The sequence below is a fragment of the Chenopodium album genome, chromosome 26, assembly GCF_948465745.1.
Source record: "Chenopodium album chromosome 26, dcCheAlbu1.1, whole genome shotgun sequence".
Classification (NCBI taxonomy): Eukaryota; Viridiplantae; Streptophyta; class Magnoliopsida; order Caryophyllales; family Amaranthaceae; genus Chenopodium; species Chenopodium album.
This window is the reverse complement of record NC_137859.1, coordinates 30,897,291-30,914,410: the sequence shown is the minus strand read 5'-3', so window position 1 is coordinate 30,914,410 and position 17,120 is coordinate 30,897,291. Positions and strand designations below refer to the sequence as shown.

Here is a 17,120-nt window from a genome sequence, read left to right as displayed (position 1 = left end):
GTGTCTTTCTTATATATATGTTTTTTAATCTATGTTTTTGGCCTTTTGGGGAGGAGGGGGGTTTTGAGAAAGAGAGAGAGACCTTTTGCTAGTAGCATCTTTTTTAACGCTTAAGGTTTTACTGTTTTAGGAAAGGCATAATATTCTTGAGTATTTGTGTTACATGTTTCTGTATAGTATAAATTAATAACAAAAAAAAATCGATACATGTTGAGAGTCAATTAGCTCATTTTCTATACGGAAAAATAGGATTAACTCCCAACTGCCAACTAACCTGCTCACTTCCTAATAATATAGTCCTGAAACAGAATGTAGAGGCAGCTTGCTGGTGGCCTCCTCAGTTCCTTTGGTTGCCGGTGAGTTGCCTTTGGCATTTAGGAGCAGTTTATCCCGGAAAGTGTGTGATATTATGAGATTTCAGCAGTTTCAAAGTAAATAACCCGATCGTATTTGTTGGTTTGCTTAATGTTGTTTAACCTTTGTATTTCGTTTAGGTTTTAGCTGTCAATGTATGTCTTATTTTTGTCATTTGTGTCCAGTATCTCTAGTTTGCTATTAAAATTGTTCGTTTGGACCATATAAGGATTACAAAGTCGAGGAAATGCTTGTGAAAACTGATGGTCCTGTAGAGGCTAACTCTTTTAAGTTGGAAGAATTATAACCTAGGTAGTTGTCTCTTGCATTAGTGAGCTTACGACTTAAACAGATAGAGTTCTTCGTTCAAATCATGGCATGTGTGCTCATATTCTTTGCTACACTGGTGCTCGCCAAACAACCTTCCAATGATCGATCAAGCTCATTAGTTTTCTTATTCTTTGTAAAGCAATTTTGATAGAGCACAGCAACGAAGGACAATTCTAAAATACTGAGAATTTAGTAAAAAAAAAAAAATCCAAGATTATTTACCAATTTTAACTCTAGAAATATATGCTTATAGGCTCGAAGTTTTATTAATGAATAACATACTACGTATTTAATTAAATGCAATGCAATTTTCATAAATCATTATTCCCTATGACAACCATACTATACTTTAATGTCTTATTTTCTGCGAAACTTTGATATCTTGATGTATTTGACTAGATTTTTAGTTTTCCAATAAATATTTTTTAGTTATTTGAACTTAAATGTTTTTTTTTTTTTATTTTTTTTTTTGACAGCTGGAAAACAAAAAAAAAAAAAAAAAAAAAAAAAAAAACAAACGAGCGTGTCTTCTACACCCCTTTCCTGGCTTTAATCGCCAGGTCATGGGCTTTGGAAGTCACACCTCGTGGAACAAAACAAAAACAAACATATGAGAGTCTAGCAGTCATAGAAAGGATATCTTGAGTCTGTCCCTTTAACTCCTTGGGTGCCAAGTGCGGGGCTGTTATGGCCATGTACGCTAGCTTGCTATCCGTTCTGACCTCCATCTGAGTATGGTCCGCTTATGCTTCTAACATTCCCTCCTTTACAGCTATCAGTTCACAATGCAGAGCTGAGAACCCCAGGACTCTCTTGCATCCTTCCTTAATTCTCACCCCTTCCTTTTCCACAACCCAACCCACTGCCGCCTCATCTAGCCTGTTTGGTCTTCTCTTACAGGCTCCATCCACTGTGACTATAACTACCTGGTCAGGATCATGCGTTCCTCTTTGCCAGTAGTTTGAGTCTTTTCTGTCCAAGTAAGCGTGCTGCTCCTTTCCCTTCAAATCGTCCTTTCTCTTCACATCCCTACACACTTTAGCAATATTTTCGCTGCAAAGGTCCATTAATCTGAACGATGACCGCGGCCATCCTCTGAAAATTATGTCATTCCGGAAAGTCCATATACTCCAAAGAACTGCCAATACTGAACCAGCAAGGGTTGGATTTGTAGCTTCTGATTTAATTGCATATTGTAGAAAATTCCTTATCCAGTCTGCAATGCTGAGAGTTTCTCCACCAGAGGTCCTAATTCCTAAATGGCTGCATAACCAAACTCTCCTGACCACCTGACAGTCCCGGAAGAGATGTGCTGTAGTTTCCTGCTCCTCATTACATAAGACACAAACAGGGTTAATATTCAGCCCTCGCTTCAACAAACCTGCCTTAACACTACAAGCGTCTTGAATAACTTTCCAGCCAAGCAGCAACCAGACAGGCTTTACTGGTAGTTTCCAATATTCCTTCCAAAACCTGATAACCCTCTCCTCCCCTGTCTTACCCATCAACCACCAATATCCAGATTTAGCAGAATACTCCCCGTTTTGTGTCTCCCCCCAAAGGACTTCATCCTCCTCTTTAACATTCGGATTGGTACAGAGTATCTTCTTCGCATCTTCTTCTGCAAACAGAGTCCAAATGTCTCTTACCTTCCAGTCCCCTCTTTCATTCAAGAGATCTGCTACCATTCTGTACCTGTTTCTAGCTTCCACCCCAATATTTGCTTTCAAGGTAACTCTTCCTCCAATTGTCCACTTATCCCCCTCAATCTTAACATTCCGCCCATGCCCCACTCTGTACCAGAAGGCTCCTTTAAATTGCCCTATTGCTGTCAGCATTCCTCTGTACGCCCACGAACTCCTCTGCACATTCTTTCCTATAAGTACCTTGTCCACTGGTGATCCTCCATATCTTCCAATCATAATTCTGCTCACCAGCAAGCTCCTCTGTTTATGAATCCTCCAAGCTTGCTTTGCCAGCAAAGCATAATTAAGGTTCAAAGCATTCCTCAACCCTAAACCCCCTTCTACCTTATGTTTCTCAAGCAACTCTTTCCTTACCCAGTAGATCGGCTTCTTTTCTCTCGTCCCCGCCCAGAAAAATCTCAAGAAAGTCGACCTTATTCTTGCTAATACCTTCTTCGGCATTAGGTATAATGCTAAGATATGGGAGAACATAGCAACCATGATGGAATTTATCAGGATAATTCTCCCAACCTGAGAAAGAGAGCTAAATTTCCATGTGAGCATCTTCGCTGTCATTTTCTCCACTAACCCATTAAACTGAGTGAGGTTTCTTCCGTCTACTTCCATGGGGCAGCCTAAATAGGTCCCGAACCTGTTTTTACTCACCATCCCCAAAGTTTTCCTTAGCAGCCTCACAAACATCGAAGGGGTATTTGGGCTGAACATAACGAAGGATTTCTTTGCACTCACCAGCTCCCCTGAGATCCTGCAGAATTCATCTAACGCAGCACGCAGCTCCTTGCAAACCTCCGGGCTTGGCCTGAAGAAGATCAAAGCATCATTAGCAAAAAATAAGTGCGAAATTTCTGGGCTCTTTCTAGCCGCTCTCAGCCCAATTATTCTTCCTTGTTGCTGTAACCACACTAGCCTCCTGGATAGAACCTCCATACAAAGTATAAACAAGTATGGGGAAAGGGGGTCCCCTTGGCGAAGTCCAGCACCTGGGTAGAACCATTCCGACTGATCTCCATTCACCAGCACCGCATATCTGACTGTCGTTATACACTGCTCTATCCACTTAATCCATCTTTCCGGGAACATCATCTGCTGTAGAATCTCAATTATGAAATCCCACCTGACCCTATCATAAGCTTTGTTTAAATCCACCTTCATGACCCCCGCAAAAATTCCATCCCTTTTTTTCTTTCTCTTTATGCACTGAATCAGCTCATGCCCCATCATTGCACTATCTACCATGAGCCTTCCTGGTACAAAGGCATTCTGAAAATCACCAATTAGATCTCCAAGAATCGGTTTCAACCTATTTACCAGACACTTTGAGATCACTTTGTAAATCGTGTTGCACAGCCCAATAGGTCTAAACAGCTCAACCCTGCTTGCATTTTCCTCTTTCGGGATAAGGCAGATAAACGTTTTATTCCACTTTTTCAGGATGTATCCTCCAAAAAAGAAGCTCTGCACAGCAGCAAAAATATCCGCATCCATTGTATCCCAGCACCTTTGAAACAACACCGGAGGGCAGCCATCAGGGCCTGGAGACTTCAATGGTTTCATATCAAAAACTGCTTTGCGGACCTCTTCCAGAGTGAAATCTTTGTTCAAGTGACTCAAGTGTGATTCAGTAAGTTTTGGGAGGAATTGAAGCCATTCCCTTTCTTGTTCCATACCAATTCCATCTTCCCCAGCGTCCTGCAGAGTATTACCACAATAAATGCTCTTGAAGTACTTCACAAATTCTTGCTTGATGGTCCCTGGATCCCAGCTCCAACTATCATCCTCCATCTGAAGTGCTCTTATTTCATTCCTCAGCTTCCTTCCTTTAACTGATCTGAAGAAAAACGAAGTTGTTCTATCTCCCAACTGATCCCACCTACTTTTTGAGCGTTGTTTCCAGAATAAGTGCTTAACCGTTACTTCTTGCTCAAGTCTTTCTCGCAGCTCCTTCTCCTGCCGGATGGAGTTATCTGATACCTCTAGCTGTTGGGCTTCATCCAGCGACTCTCTTATTTTCTCCCAATTGACCTTGTGCACATCTCTATAGTCCAGGCACCATTTCTTCACTGTTGTCCGGGTATTCCTAATCTTCTGTTGTAGAGAAAACATCCTTGAGCCTTCAACTTCCACTTTCCAACTCTCCTCAATTGCCCTTCTAACCTCCTCAAACGCCAGGGGCCATGCTTCCACTTTATACGCCCTGTTTGATCTCTTTATCTGCTGAGGTTTCGAGTCAAGCACAATTGGCCCATGATCAGAGGTAAAAATGGGGAGATTCCACAACTGAGCCTCCGAGAAACAATCCATGTATGCTGAGTTACAATAAGCCCTGTCCAGTCTTTCCATAATGTTTTCCTCCCCTAATCTATTATTTGTCCAAGTAAACTCCACCCCTTTATGCGGGAGTTCTATAAGGCCATGATCTAACCTCCACTTTGTAAAATCAAGAGCACCCCTAATCAAGCTACTTCCCCCCCGTTTCTGGCTACTCCATTCGATCTGATTAAAATCCCCCATTAGAAGATGCATCCCTCGGTTAGTATTAAGGAAATCATCTAGGAAACCCCATACATCCTTCCTTCGATCCAGGTAGGGCGATCCATAAACAAAAGTGACAAAGATTTCATTATTTAACACATCCCGCACTTTACAACAGATAGTGCTGGGAGAGGAAGACACTACTACGAGATTACAATTCCATGCAATAAAAAGCCCCCCCGAACTCTCATCAGAAGCATCAACACCAAAATGATTCCTGAAACCCATTCTAACAAAGACTGGTACTAGATTACTAACATTACACTTAGTTTCTGAAAGAAAACAAACATCTAAGTTAAATTTATTACACATACTACTAATAAACGGAATTGCAGAAGCTTCTTTGTTGCCTAGGCCTCTGCAATTCCAGCTCCAAAACCTCATTTGTCTCCATGTGGCTCTTTTGGGCCAGCCACCAAGCCCCTTACGCATCCACAGAAGCATCGACACCCTCTCGGCATTTGGAATTTCCACCCCTTCTCTTCACGCGCAACCTTTCCTCTGTATACCTTCTTGGCCTTAGTCTTCCTGTCCAATTGATCTTCCGACGAGTCAGCACTATCACCATCAGATAAACCAAGTTTTACTCCCTTCCCCTTCCTTGCATCACTACTCTTCTTTCTCTTCTTTCCAGCTGAAGCTACCATAGAACTAATCTCCTCTTCCTCTATAGTAGGCACTTCATTCAGATCAAAAACTCCCACTTGTTCTTCCGAGTCTGAGCTAATTTCCACTATTTCTGGGCTGAACCTTACACGAAAAGCCGGCCTAATTCGCTTTGGGCTTTCAGAACTCCTCATAATTCCCTTTCCCTTGTCCTGAGACCCAAGGCCCAAGTTGCTACTATTAGGGTCGCCGTTTAAGCGCTCTTGGGCCAGATCCATATTCAAGTCACGAAGTTTCCTCATTTGGGTTAAGACAAGATCCGACAAAGGGTGGATGGGTGGGGAATCAGCAGCAATGGGTGAAACCGGGGAATTCGGCGGGTTCGGGCATTGTTCTTCAGAGGGAAATTTATAAGCTAGGGGAACAATTGGGCCATTCTCATTTGTGGGCTTGTGTTTGGGCTGAGAAACAGAACATGAGCCTTTTTCTACAACAGGACTCAAGTAAGATCCAACAATTTTTCCTAGTTCATCACAAGAGTCAAAGAGAGTATTACTTACACCACCTTGATTCTCCAATATTGGGCTAGCTGGGTCCGGTGCGCTTCCTTGGGCTTCCCCACCACTATCACTGCTCGACAGGCCTAGATCCAGGAGCGCCTGGGCGAAGCTAAGGATTGGTGAGTCTGGCTCAGGTTCCCACGCTAAGTTGTTTGGACTAGGTGGAGAGAAAAGCACAGTGTTATCTACATCCACCAGCTCCTTTTTGTCGTCCTCCAGCTTGTCATTTTCCTCAAAAATTGAGGGAGATGAGGCAACAGAGAGAAAGTCTGGGGACGAATCATCATGAAGCAGTATATCCGCAAGTGACTCATAATTATCCATGCTTATGCAATAAAAAAGTGAAACAAGAGCGGTTGTTGGGATTGTGTAAGACAAACAAAGGACTTTGAAAAAGACAAATGTGAAAATGTAGGGGACCAAAGAACTTAAAAAAGGAAACATAACCAAATGAGGAAAGTCAACATCGAATATATAAGGGTGGGTGAACTCAGTATTGAGAATATTCAGGCTCAATGAATGCAGGTAGAACTGAGAGTGTGGAGTAAATAATATCTGGAGGGAAGTAGGGGTCCATTTAGAATGAGAATAAGAATAATGCGGATTCGCCAATCGGGTAGCTAAGTAAAGCAGTCTGAATAAATACCCAAATCTTTCTGAACTAAGTTTTTCAAAAAACGGATACCTATATTTCCAAAATAGATATCTCAAGTTCACTGCTCTCCAAATAAATACACCCCCAGTAGCCATTAACGCTCTTCTTTTTTTGCAGATGCGAGCTGAAATCCTGCTCCCTACTGAAGTATCATTAATAGGCATGTATCCCCTTTTTCGCTTCCGGGTCTCTGTATTCATCATAAAGCCCATATTATTCATCTTCCAGCCCGCCCGAATTGCAACAAGAGTTGCTCCTGCTAACAGGTCAGAAGCCATTAACTCCCTTTCATCTCCTTCCTTCATCTGTGTCCCCCACGCGCCTTCTCGAGCTCGTTTCTTCGGGCAAATGATGCAGGAAATCCGTACACCTCTCCTCTCATACAATGTTCTCCGGCCGTCATCACCATCATCTCTCTTTCTCTTACTTCCACCACTCTCACCTCCACCACCAGTGTCGTATCCTCCATTCCCACCTCCTGCATTATTATCTTTATCCCCATCCTTTCCATCCCCTTCCTTCTTACTACCTTCACTCTTACCATCTCCCCCTCCAGAACTGTCATCCCCATCATCATCATCTTCACTCTCATCTCCTTCTTTATTCTTCATATTTGATGAGCTTGAGCTGCTTTCATCATCATCTTCATCCTCCCCTGTCTGCTCTGCATCCTCTTGATCATCCGCCTCTTCTTGTATTGGACTTTCCGGTGACCAATCCATCTCAGATTCACTGTCGCCTTTGCTCTCTCTGGAGTTGCTGATCTCAATTAAATTGAGTCTAGAGGTTCTATTTCGTTCTACACGTTTCAGGCCCATGATTTTATTCGTGTACAGAGGCAAGTATGTTGGGTCTACCCTGATTTCCCCCGAGCTATCACACGCCGCGTACATTGCCGCCTGCAACTCCCTGCTTCTATTCTGGGGGCTTAGTCTACAGTACTTTTCTTTGTGTCCTATTCTCTCACACGTTCTACACAACACAAAAACTCCTTCGTACCTGATGTCCACCCATTCAAAACTTCCTTGCTCAAACTCAAAATAGAAACCTGGGATTAAAGGCCGATTCAGGCTTAGCCAAACCTTCGCTCTGAACGCTTCTCGTACTAGAGGTCGAAGTGAATCACTGTCAAAGCAGAGCACACGCCCTATCCTAGCAAGAACCCTACTCGCAATGGATACATTGCTGTAATGTACCGGCAATCCCTCAACTCGCACCCATAAATAGGCACCATCAAAGTTCATTGAACGTAGAGCATGACCAATGTAACATTTTTTGAAAATGATTAATGCACCTTTATAGTTACCATGTCCATACCTAAGTAGTGCATTGCAGTCATCCTCCCTAGTAAACTTTAAGGGGAAAAGGTTATCAACTTTTTCCACAATTATCAAGCCTCTAAATCTCCAGGAGGAGTAAATCCAGCTTTGTATCTCCTCTTCTGAGAAAGTACTGCCCCTCCAATCCTTGAATTTCCCTACTACCAAGATACTCTTATCATTCAAGGCTTTCAACTCTTCTTCCTTAGTTGGTCTAAAAACAGGTCCCATTTTCCTAGGATTAATAAAGACAGAAATGTCGTGGTTCATGATACAAACAGAAAGAAAGTTTTAGAAGAGGAGGAGGAATTTAGAAGAAGACTAAAGGAAATCAAAAGGTTTCGAAAAAACAGCACCTAGGAAAGGTTTAGAGAGAGATGCTCTAGAAAACTAGAGAGACAAAATTTTTTAATGGTGTGTTAGTGTTGAACTGAACTTAAATGTTAATTTGAACTTAAATTATATATTCTCCATTCCATATTAGCTAACACATTTTATTTAGCATGTTGCTACCACATACTTTAAAATGTAAAACCCTTTAATTACGCATCAGCAAAAATAATAAACATTTGATATATAGAAAAAAGATGATGCAACAAATCTAACAAGAGCCCACACAATTGTATATTTTCTAGTGCTAAATCACACATGAAGTCAAAGTAAGCTATGTGAATAGTGTACAAAGTTAAAATTGTGTCAATAAAATAAGAATGGATGGAGTATTAGTTACAATACTGCATTAGACAAAGTACGTTAAATCCCAAAAAATAAATAGGACCAACATTAAAAATAGACGAAGTACGTTAAAATACGACATTCAGCCAAGATAGTTAATTTTAAAAATCAATCAACTATTCGAGTCATGGTATGAGCATAAAACTAGTTTTATATTAAATTATTAATCAAAGAAATGAAATTAGAAAACATTGAAACATATGGCTGAAAAGAACATTATAAGTCAATAGCACTGAACAAGAGAAGAGAAACACCACATTCCTCTAAAGAGTCGGTAGGCAAAGGTTGTGCTCTTGAGGAAGGAGTGCGCTCAAATCTTCAGATTGTGTGAAAGTAGTTGCTCTTGTTTAAGGATCAATCCTAACTGACTTCAACCTACCCCTTCATGGATATTATAGCATGATTAACTCTTAAATTATCAACGATATATAAACTTTTCGTTGACGTATACATACAAGCTCACGAAGCAAGCGAAGGGACGAATCCAAGTAAATAAGAGAAGCCACACCTAAGAAAGTCTACTATTATTATACACAAACTTGTAGAAGCTCTAATTCCTATGAATGACGATACACAGCTAAACAGCATAATGAAACACACAAAACAGCAGAAAAGTGAAAAAAAGAATTATCATGTACATAATTTGACCGCAACATGTTAAAACTTCTACCAATAATGAAGTTGCAACTGCGGTACATGACTCCTTTTTGAAGTATATAGAGTCACAGTGGCTGTTCAAGCGCAACAACCACCACCTGGAGGAGACGCTCTTTGATCTTGCTTCTGTTTCAATACATTCCTTTTTCCCACATTTGACCCTTCTTCCAAGAGACTTGGAACTTCCATAATCTGTAAATAGTCAGCAGTGTCAAATTTATCCTGATTCCTACAGTTTCATACTAATTACATGTAGATTTGTTAATACATACTTCATGCTGGTTAGAATATGTTCAGGACAAATAGAGATCCATCTAACAAATCAAACTTTTTGAATGCTGCATAATTTGGGTTGAAAATGCTGTCCAAAGCTCATCCCTTGCCTTCTCCTTCCTTAGCTACTCTCCCCAACCATTCCCCCTCCATATATTACAAGGTCTTGAGTTATTTAGTAGAAGTAGCACTATTAATACCCAAATCATTTGACTAGAGCATGTTGCCGACATTACTGCTATATGAGGGCTAAGCGTCCAATCAACTTTTCATGTAAAATTTTAACGGAAAACTGACATTGTATTTACAACACAGAATGAACTAAAATTAGCAAGAATTATGTACGCACCATGAATACAATCACGGTAAGTTTTGTAAAATGCTTAGTTTAAGCTTCAGCCAATAAAGTATCTAAACTTACCAAATATGGAAAGAGAATTAGAATATATAAATTAATTCATACCCTCTGCTTTGACATGTTGACTCATGCCCCTAATCATTGTATTTCTTCTGTGTATATAACACTCTGCCTCTATATGTCAACTATGCATGTTTGCCAATATAAGTCTTTGATCATTAAAATCTTATAATTACATGTTAATAGTAAATTTTATACAAAATTGATATTCTTCAAAGCAAAGTTATAAAAACCGAGATTCTACTTTGAATCAGAAGGGGCTATTAGAATCGAATTGTAAAATCAAATCGTAGAATTGTAAGATTCTACCAACATGCATAATCAAGACGTCAAATCTAATCTAAATTTAATTAAAATATTGAAATTATGAGTTTGAAACCTAATTATTGATAGATAATAGTTATTTACCCATTCAGCAACCAATAGCTGACAATATATATTTATAAATACCTACACAGACATGTTTTAAGTTTGTAAGGATTTCGCTAGTTAAGAAAAATATGTAAAATCGGGTGGAATTGTAAATCGAATCGTGTGACATACATGAATCTAAGATTCAAGATTTTACTAATACAACTTAAAACAGTCAACTCTGCATGACTATTTTTTATATATAATTATGAATTAGTAATAAATTTAAAAAATTTCTTCAAATTAAATCGTAAGATTTTAAACTAGAAGAACTTCTAGTGTATCTTGTAATTACAATGTTACAATTATTATGTTATGGAAGAGTAAGACAGACATATTTTTAATCTAAGCATACCTTGAGCATCACCCCTTTTTTTCAGGGACAAATAAAGGAGAGATAACAGAGCTAAGTAGCCAAAATTATAGAAATACTTTAGCAGCCACTATGAACTTTACAAATAAGCCCCTAATACCAGTTTTGTATGGTTTTTTTCCATGCACACCTTGATTAAGTTTAAATGTAATTACAACTTCAAATGCCAACCCTTATTCAGTTTCTGTACATCATAATTTTAACACAAAGCTAAATTCCTCTACCCTACCATTGACAGACAGATTTCAAGTGACCATTTTGGTGGAGCTGTGACTTGAATACTAACATTGATACACAATCACATGAGGTTATTTGGGGCATTAATTGCATTTTGAAGTGACAAACTATTAACAATAACGTTAAGTCAAGGTTTTATGTGCATTTATACGGTAGTTTTATGCAAAGGATTGGAAGAGTATGTGGATGCACAATTGTTCCAAGGTCCTGTGCCATTATGGGCAAGGCTTAGGGTTGATGTATGCTAGAAGAGTGAGTGGGAAAGTTAAAATAGTTTATACAAGCTAGATCTTGAGCTAGTTTCTATTTTTACAAGTCTCTATCCACTCAACAATTTTTAATTTCTCTACATACCTTTCTATTTGAGACTTGTTATACTAAATAACAGAGATATAAGCTAAGCTGGAATGCGGGGATTTGAACTTCTCAAAAAGTTACTCTAGAAATGTGCGAAGTTGCTTTGCAAGTCCCCTACCCCCACCCTCCCTTCCTCCTCCTCCTCCTCCTCCTCCTCCTCCTCCTCCTCCTCCTCCTCCTCCTCCTCCTCCTCCTCCTCCCACATGCCCAATTAAGCAGACCATCCAACTATTAATCACCTCCCGTGAAAAGTGCAACTTTCTAGGGTGTACATGTACCTAACTAAAAAACAGTAAACATGATCAATTCCTAACCTAAAGCACTAAACTTCCTAAGAGAAACTTAATAGGATATATGTAAGTGCATGTATCCAACCAAACAAACACTAAACATGATCAATTCCTGACTTTAGAGCACTAAAATTTCCAAGCTTGATCTGTAACCATGGAATATCAAATGTAAGTGGAACCACCAGCAATTGTACAATTACTAGAAAGACAGTAGGCCATCTTATATTCATGATATATATGAATTTTAAGCATGAACTATCAATGTTTTGAGACACACATTCAAGTCCAAAAGACCTACACTACGGCACTTAAAAACAGAAACACTCTTAAGGTTAGAGAAAATATATTACCTTTAAAGCAAGCTCTTCAAAGCACTGTTCCACATTTTCTCGAGTTTTAGCGCTGCATTCAAGAAATAGACTTCCTAACTGTTGTGCAAGTGCTATCCCTTCTTCCCTAGTCACAGCTCTTTCCGAATCCTAAAATAAAAATCAGCGAGAACAGTGAGTTCTAATATCTAACAAGCACAATATCTAACAAGCACAATATTCCAATATAATATATCAGAAAATAAAACCATTTTGGGGCAAGAAAAACTCTACTTTTAGTAAATAAATGGATTTGATTTATAAAACCATTTTGTCTGCTTTTCAAAAAGGATGGATAATATCAAATTCAGAAGTCTTCCTTTGAATTGTTAATTTAAAGTCGTCCTAAAGATCACCCTCAATGCCACATAACTTATGATGCTGATGAAAAACAAATCAACAACGATATCAACTACTACACAAGCCTCCAGTACAGAATAGGAGACAGCTAAGTCAGCATAAAAAGACACTTAAACAAGATTCATCGGAAAATAGAGTCTTGGCTAGGAGAGATCAATATAGTTACCTAAACACTTAGTAATATCTAATGTACGGTTTGTAGATGTTGCAGTACAAGCCCTAATAATACAAAGAACAGATATTTTTCAAGATTGCATAGAAGTGTGGATAAACAGGATATACCTTATCAACTTTATTTCCCACGAGCATCTTGACACAATCTTGATTGGTGGAGTAAAGCTCAACCTCTTTAGCCCAAACATCAGACAAGTTGGTAAAAGTTTCTCTTCTTGTGACATCGTACACTAAAATGACAAAAAAGTAAAGACATTGAAACGGGAAAAAGTCAAAAGGAGGACATGAAACTATTCTACATAAAAATCAGCCAGCAGTAAGAAATGGTTTTGTCAAGCAATGCTCATGAATGGGTGATGCTAGATTTAATGGTTAATTGATTCTTCGCACTGACTGCAAAGTGCAAACACACTGATGGAGTATATGCTATTCAGCTTTGTAGCTTTTCCATGCTTGTTATAGCAACATATTGATAAGTAGACATAAGATCAGACATAAATCTAATTGCATGTTCTGAATACAGTATTAACACTTGCATAAATTTGATTTATGAAAAACTCAAAAATGAGTGATGTAAAGAGAGGAGAGCAGAAAGTAGAATTCCTATTATCAATTCCCTAAAATCTAATACAATAATACACCTGCTAAACAACTCTTGACAGAGAGTTTTGTAATTCTACCTTAGAATACCTAAACAACACTCCGAAATGGATTATTCTAGTTATGAAAATGATTATTTTTAAAACTAAATTATAAAAAATGATATATTCTGAAATAGAGCATACCAAGAATAATCCCTTGGGCACCTCTATAGTAGGAAGTTGTCAGTGTTCTGAACCTCTCCTGACCAGCTGCAAAGTAGATAATGCCTATATATTAGCACTGCTCTACCAAATTGAAGATAATTCAATGTTGGAATTTGCAATAAATTTTTTACGTAGAGTAATCATAGAGAAAACATTAAGATGTATGTACAGTAAGATAGGGGTGGCTAGAGACCATAGATAGATAATGTATAAAAGTCACATTTCCACTCTAAAACTAAAACTCATCTCATATTTTGATCAACATATTTTCATGATGTGAGATGGCCTAGAGTAGAGTCAACTTCACAAATTTGGGTCAGGGCTGCGCCCATCATCATAAAGAGACCACTAAACAAGTCCAAATAGGTTCCACCTTAATTGCAGGACTATAACCGAAGTAGTCACTTAGCCTTATAAAGTAATAAACTCTCTCTTATTGTATCAATATAGGACAATTACATATGTTTTTTGGGGATATAATTATACAAGCTTCAACAACCAATGCCCACCTATTCGTGCAAGTCTAAAAAAAGTGATCTCTCTCTCGTTACTACATTCTTATGTCCACATAATCGAGATACAAAAAACAGATGAACCTTAAGATATGGAGTAGCAAAGAAGTGCATTGTGCAACTAGTAACCACTTACCAGTATCCCATATTGTAAGTTTCAACTTCTTCCCACCAACAGTGAGCGTCTTTATCTTAAAATCAACACCTACAAAAAATGATACAAAAACCAAGCTTATCGAGCATATCATCTTGGCAATGTCAAATTGTCAATAAAAAGAAAGACACATTGCTCATTAAATTCTATCCTATCTGGTTTTCCCTCTACCAAAATTATGATAATGGACGTAATTGCAGTTTAATTGACTTAATACAAGATACCTAATTCCACAACCATCTATCATTCTATCCTTACATAGAGAGCTTATTTTGATTTCGAAAAATGAACTAAAATAATACTCCTGCAAATAGATGTGTACGCGGTTGCACCTTACACCTATGAATTAGTGACGATTTACACACAAAAAAAAAAAGCAAGCTTACATCCGTAGTTCATAATTACTACTTACATGAAATTTGGAAAATAGATAAAAATTTGTAGTTGTTGTAATTTACTGGAACATTGGTCTTCAATTAAATTTCCATAAATTCATGAAATTCATTCTTATTAAAAAAAAATTATATACAGTATCTATCATACAACCATAGATATTTTATACTCATCAATCAAACAAAATTAAATAAACTACTTCCACCCTCTTCAAGTTGGTTACGCTTTCAATTTCGATTTGCCTAAGTTGGTAAAACTATCAACTCAAATAAAATGAACTAATAATAATAAACATATAAAAATTAAGATGAAAACGAACAATTAACGAAAATTGTACTATTTTATTGACTAAATTATCTGGAAAAATTATACAAACAAACAAGCAATCATCTCAATAATTCAAACCTTCTTCCAGATCCACAAAAATAAATAAAAATTAAAAATAATTTCAGAAACTCCAATTGTCGGTGAGTTTGAAGTTAATCAAAATTCAAAATCCAAAAAAAAAAAAAAAGGGAAATTACCAATAGTAGGAGATTGATCATGAGTGGAATTAGAAATGAAAGAAACAAGCAGACTACTTTTGCCAACTCCAGAATCACCGATTAACAAAACTTTGAATGATAAATCATAATTACTACTTCCACTATTATTCGAACTTGAACCCATTTTTATTTTTATTTTTATTTTTATTATTTATTTTCTCTCTCTTTTTTTGTTTTTTTGTTTCTGAAATGCAGCTGATGTTGCTTTTATTGCAATAAAAAGATCAGCTAACAGAATATAAAGAGTCTTTTATTTAAATTTTATAAAAAAAAACGGCGAAAGAGAATTCTTTGCTTTGTAGTTCTGTTAAGTTTGAAAGTGTGGTGACGTGGCGTGTTTGGGAGAAAAGCAGGTGGTATCTGAACAAGGAAGAGACAGAGGAAGATCAAGGAAGGAGGGAAAGAAAGAAAGAAAGAAAGAAAGAGAAATGTTGTGTTGTGTAATTGTGTTGGTGTTAATGAGTTAATTGTTACGGTGCAAATTTTAAAACCCGTTATTTTCGAGGCGGGGTCTTTTTTTGTTTGGTCGTTTGGAGTTTTTGGATTACTATTTATTTGATTTTGACGTTTCGACTACTTAGGTTCCAACTTCCAAGCTTAAAATGGGGGGATTGTTTAGGAATACTCTACTCTTATAGCTTTCCTTATTTCACTTTTCTAAAATTTTGATTAAGAGCTTGTTCTCTTACGTTGAAATTCAGTTCAGCTTAGTTCAGTTCAGTTCAGCTCAATTCTGCTCAGCTCCTAATTTCCTTTTCTTATAAAATATTCAGTTTAGTTCCGTTCAGCTCAATTCAGTTCAGTTCAGTTCAGTTCAGTTTAGTTCAGCTGAGTTCAGTCAATGAGAACAAACCCTAAGTTGACAATCGAATTGGGTTGATTTAGATTAAGTTGTATTCTAAAAGATTCATTTTTTGGGTTTGGTAATTGGTATTAGGGTCTAACTACTTGTAAAAGACTTGCAAGAACTCTATAAATATTGATACATCAAAAATTGTATTATTGATTTTTTTCAAGGTAGGTCAAATTTAGTCATGTGACTTTGGGAATGGTGATAAATTTCAAGTTTAAAAGTTGCTTTTCATATGCCTAGATATTAAAGGTAATTATCAACCCAGCCCGAAATCGGGCGGGTTTAGGCAAGTCTAAAACGTAATTTTAATTAAAAACCCAAATTCAGCTCGTAAGAAGCTCATTTTGGTTCGACAAGCCCGCTACTCTGTTTGCGAGTTTGGACGCGAAATATAAGTCAGTTTGCATCTTTACATCTACGTGATTATTCAAGTTTGATAATACAACATGTTTTTTTACATGATTTGATCAAATGACATTGAGATTATACATTAAAAATATTGATCACAAAACTATGCAATATTTAACATTATTCTTATAAAGTGAAACCATATTGAAATGGGGCAACAATCAATCCTAAAAGTTACTCATAGTTAGTTGAACTAAACCTGTTCTACTACCTCATCCTGCTAAATTTATCTCAATTTTAAGAGTTGACTCGATTGAATAACATGTGATTTTTTTTTGGTCTTTTCGTGGTTGCACATAAACTAAAAAGTGGCAAACATATTTCATACTACCTCCGTCCCCTTTTGATAGTCCCTTATGGGTAAATTTTAGTCCCAAAATGTTCACCCCATTTGTTTTTTCCAACAACCATTAATACTAATTTTTTACCAAAATTCCCTCCAATTTGCAACAATATTTGTGCAAATTTAAATTTCCCATGTAAATTTTGTTTTCCCATGTACTTTTATTACTTTCTCTCTTTACTTTTTTGCATACCCAATGTTAATTTACTTTTTCAATGTACTTTTACTATTCTTATTTGTGTTTATTAATTCATGTGAAAAATGCCCATAAGGGACTATCAAAAGGGGACGGATGGAGTAAGGGCCTGTTCTCTTACGTTGAAATTCAGTTCAGCTCCTAATTTCATTCTCTTATAAAATATTCATTTCAGTTCAGTTCAGTTCAGTTCAG

The 17,120-nt window shown here is 37.5% G+C and overlaps 2 protein-coding genes across 2 annotated transcripts; both read right to left on the bottom strand.

The window, feature by feature from the left end:
- Nucleotides 1-1,427: 1,427 nt before the first annotated feature.
- Nucleotides 1,428-5,150, bottom strand: LOC145617007 (uncharacterized). Its single transcript, XM_081671716.1, has one exon. The coding sequence runs from the start codon at nucleotides 5,148-5,150 to the stop codon at nucleotides 1,428-1,430; it is 3,723 nt and encodes a 1,240-aa protein (XP_081527842.1).
- A 3,850-nt stretch (nucleotides 5,151-9,000) lies between these two features.
- LOC145617363 (ras-related protein RABC2a-like) lies at nucleotides 9,001-15,546 on the bottom strand. Its single transcript, XM_081672053.1, has 6 exons — nucleotides 15,105-15,546; nucleotides 14,170-14,238; nucleotides 13,501-13,566; nucleotides 12,824-12,945; nucleotides 12,164-12,292; nucleotides 9,001-9,646 (listed from the first exon to the last, which is right to left on the bottom strand). Exons 1-6 carry the CDS (start codon nucleotides 15,247-15,249, stop codon nucleotides 9,533-9,535), a joined length of 645 nt encoding a protein of 214 aa, XP_081528179.1. The 5' UTR covers nucleotides 15,250-15,546; the 3' UTR covers nucleotides 9,001-9,532.
- Nucleotides 15,547-17,120: the final 1,574 nt, after the last annotated feature.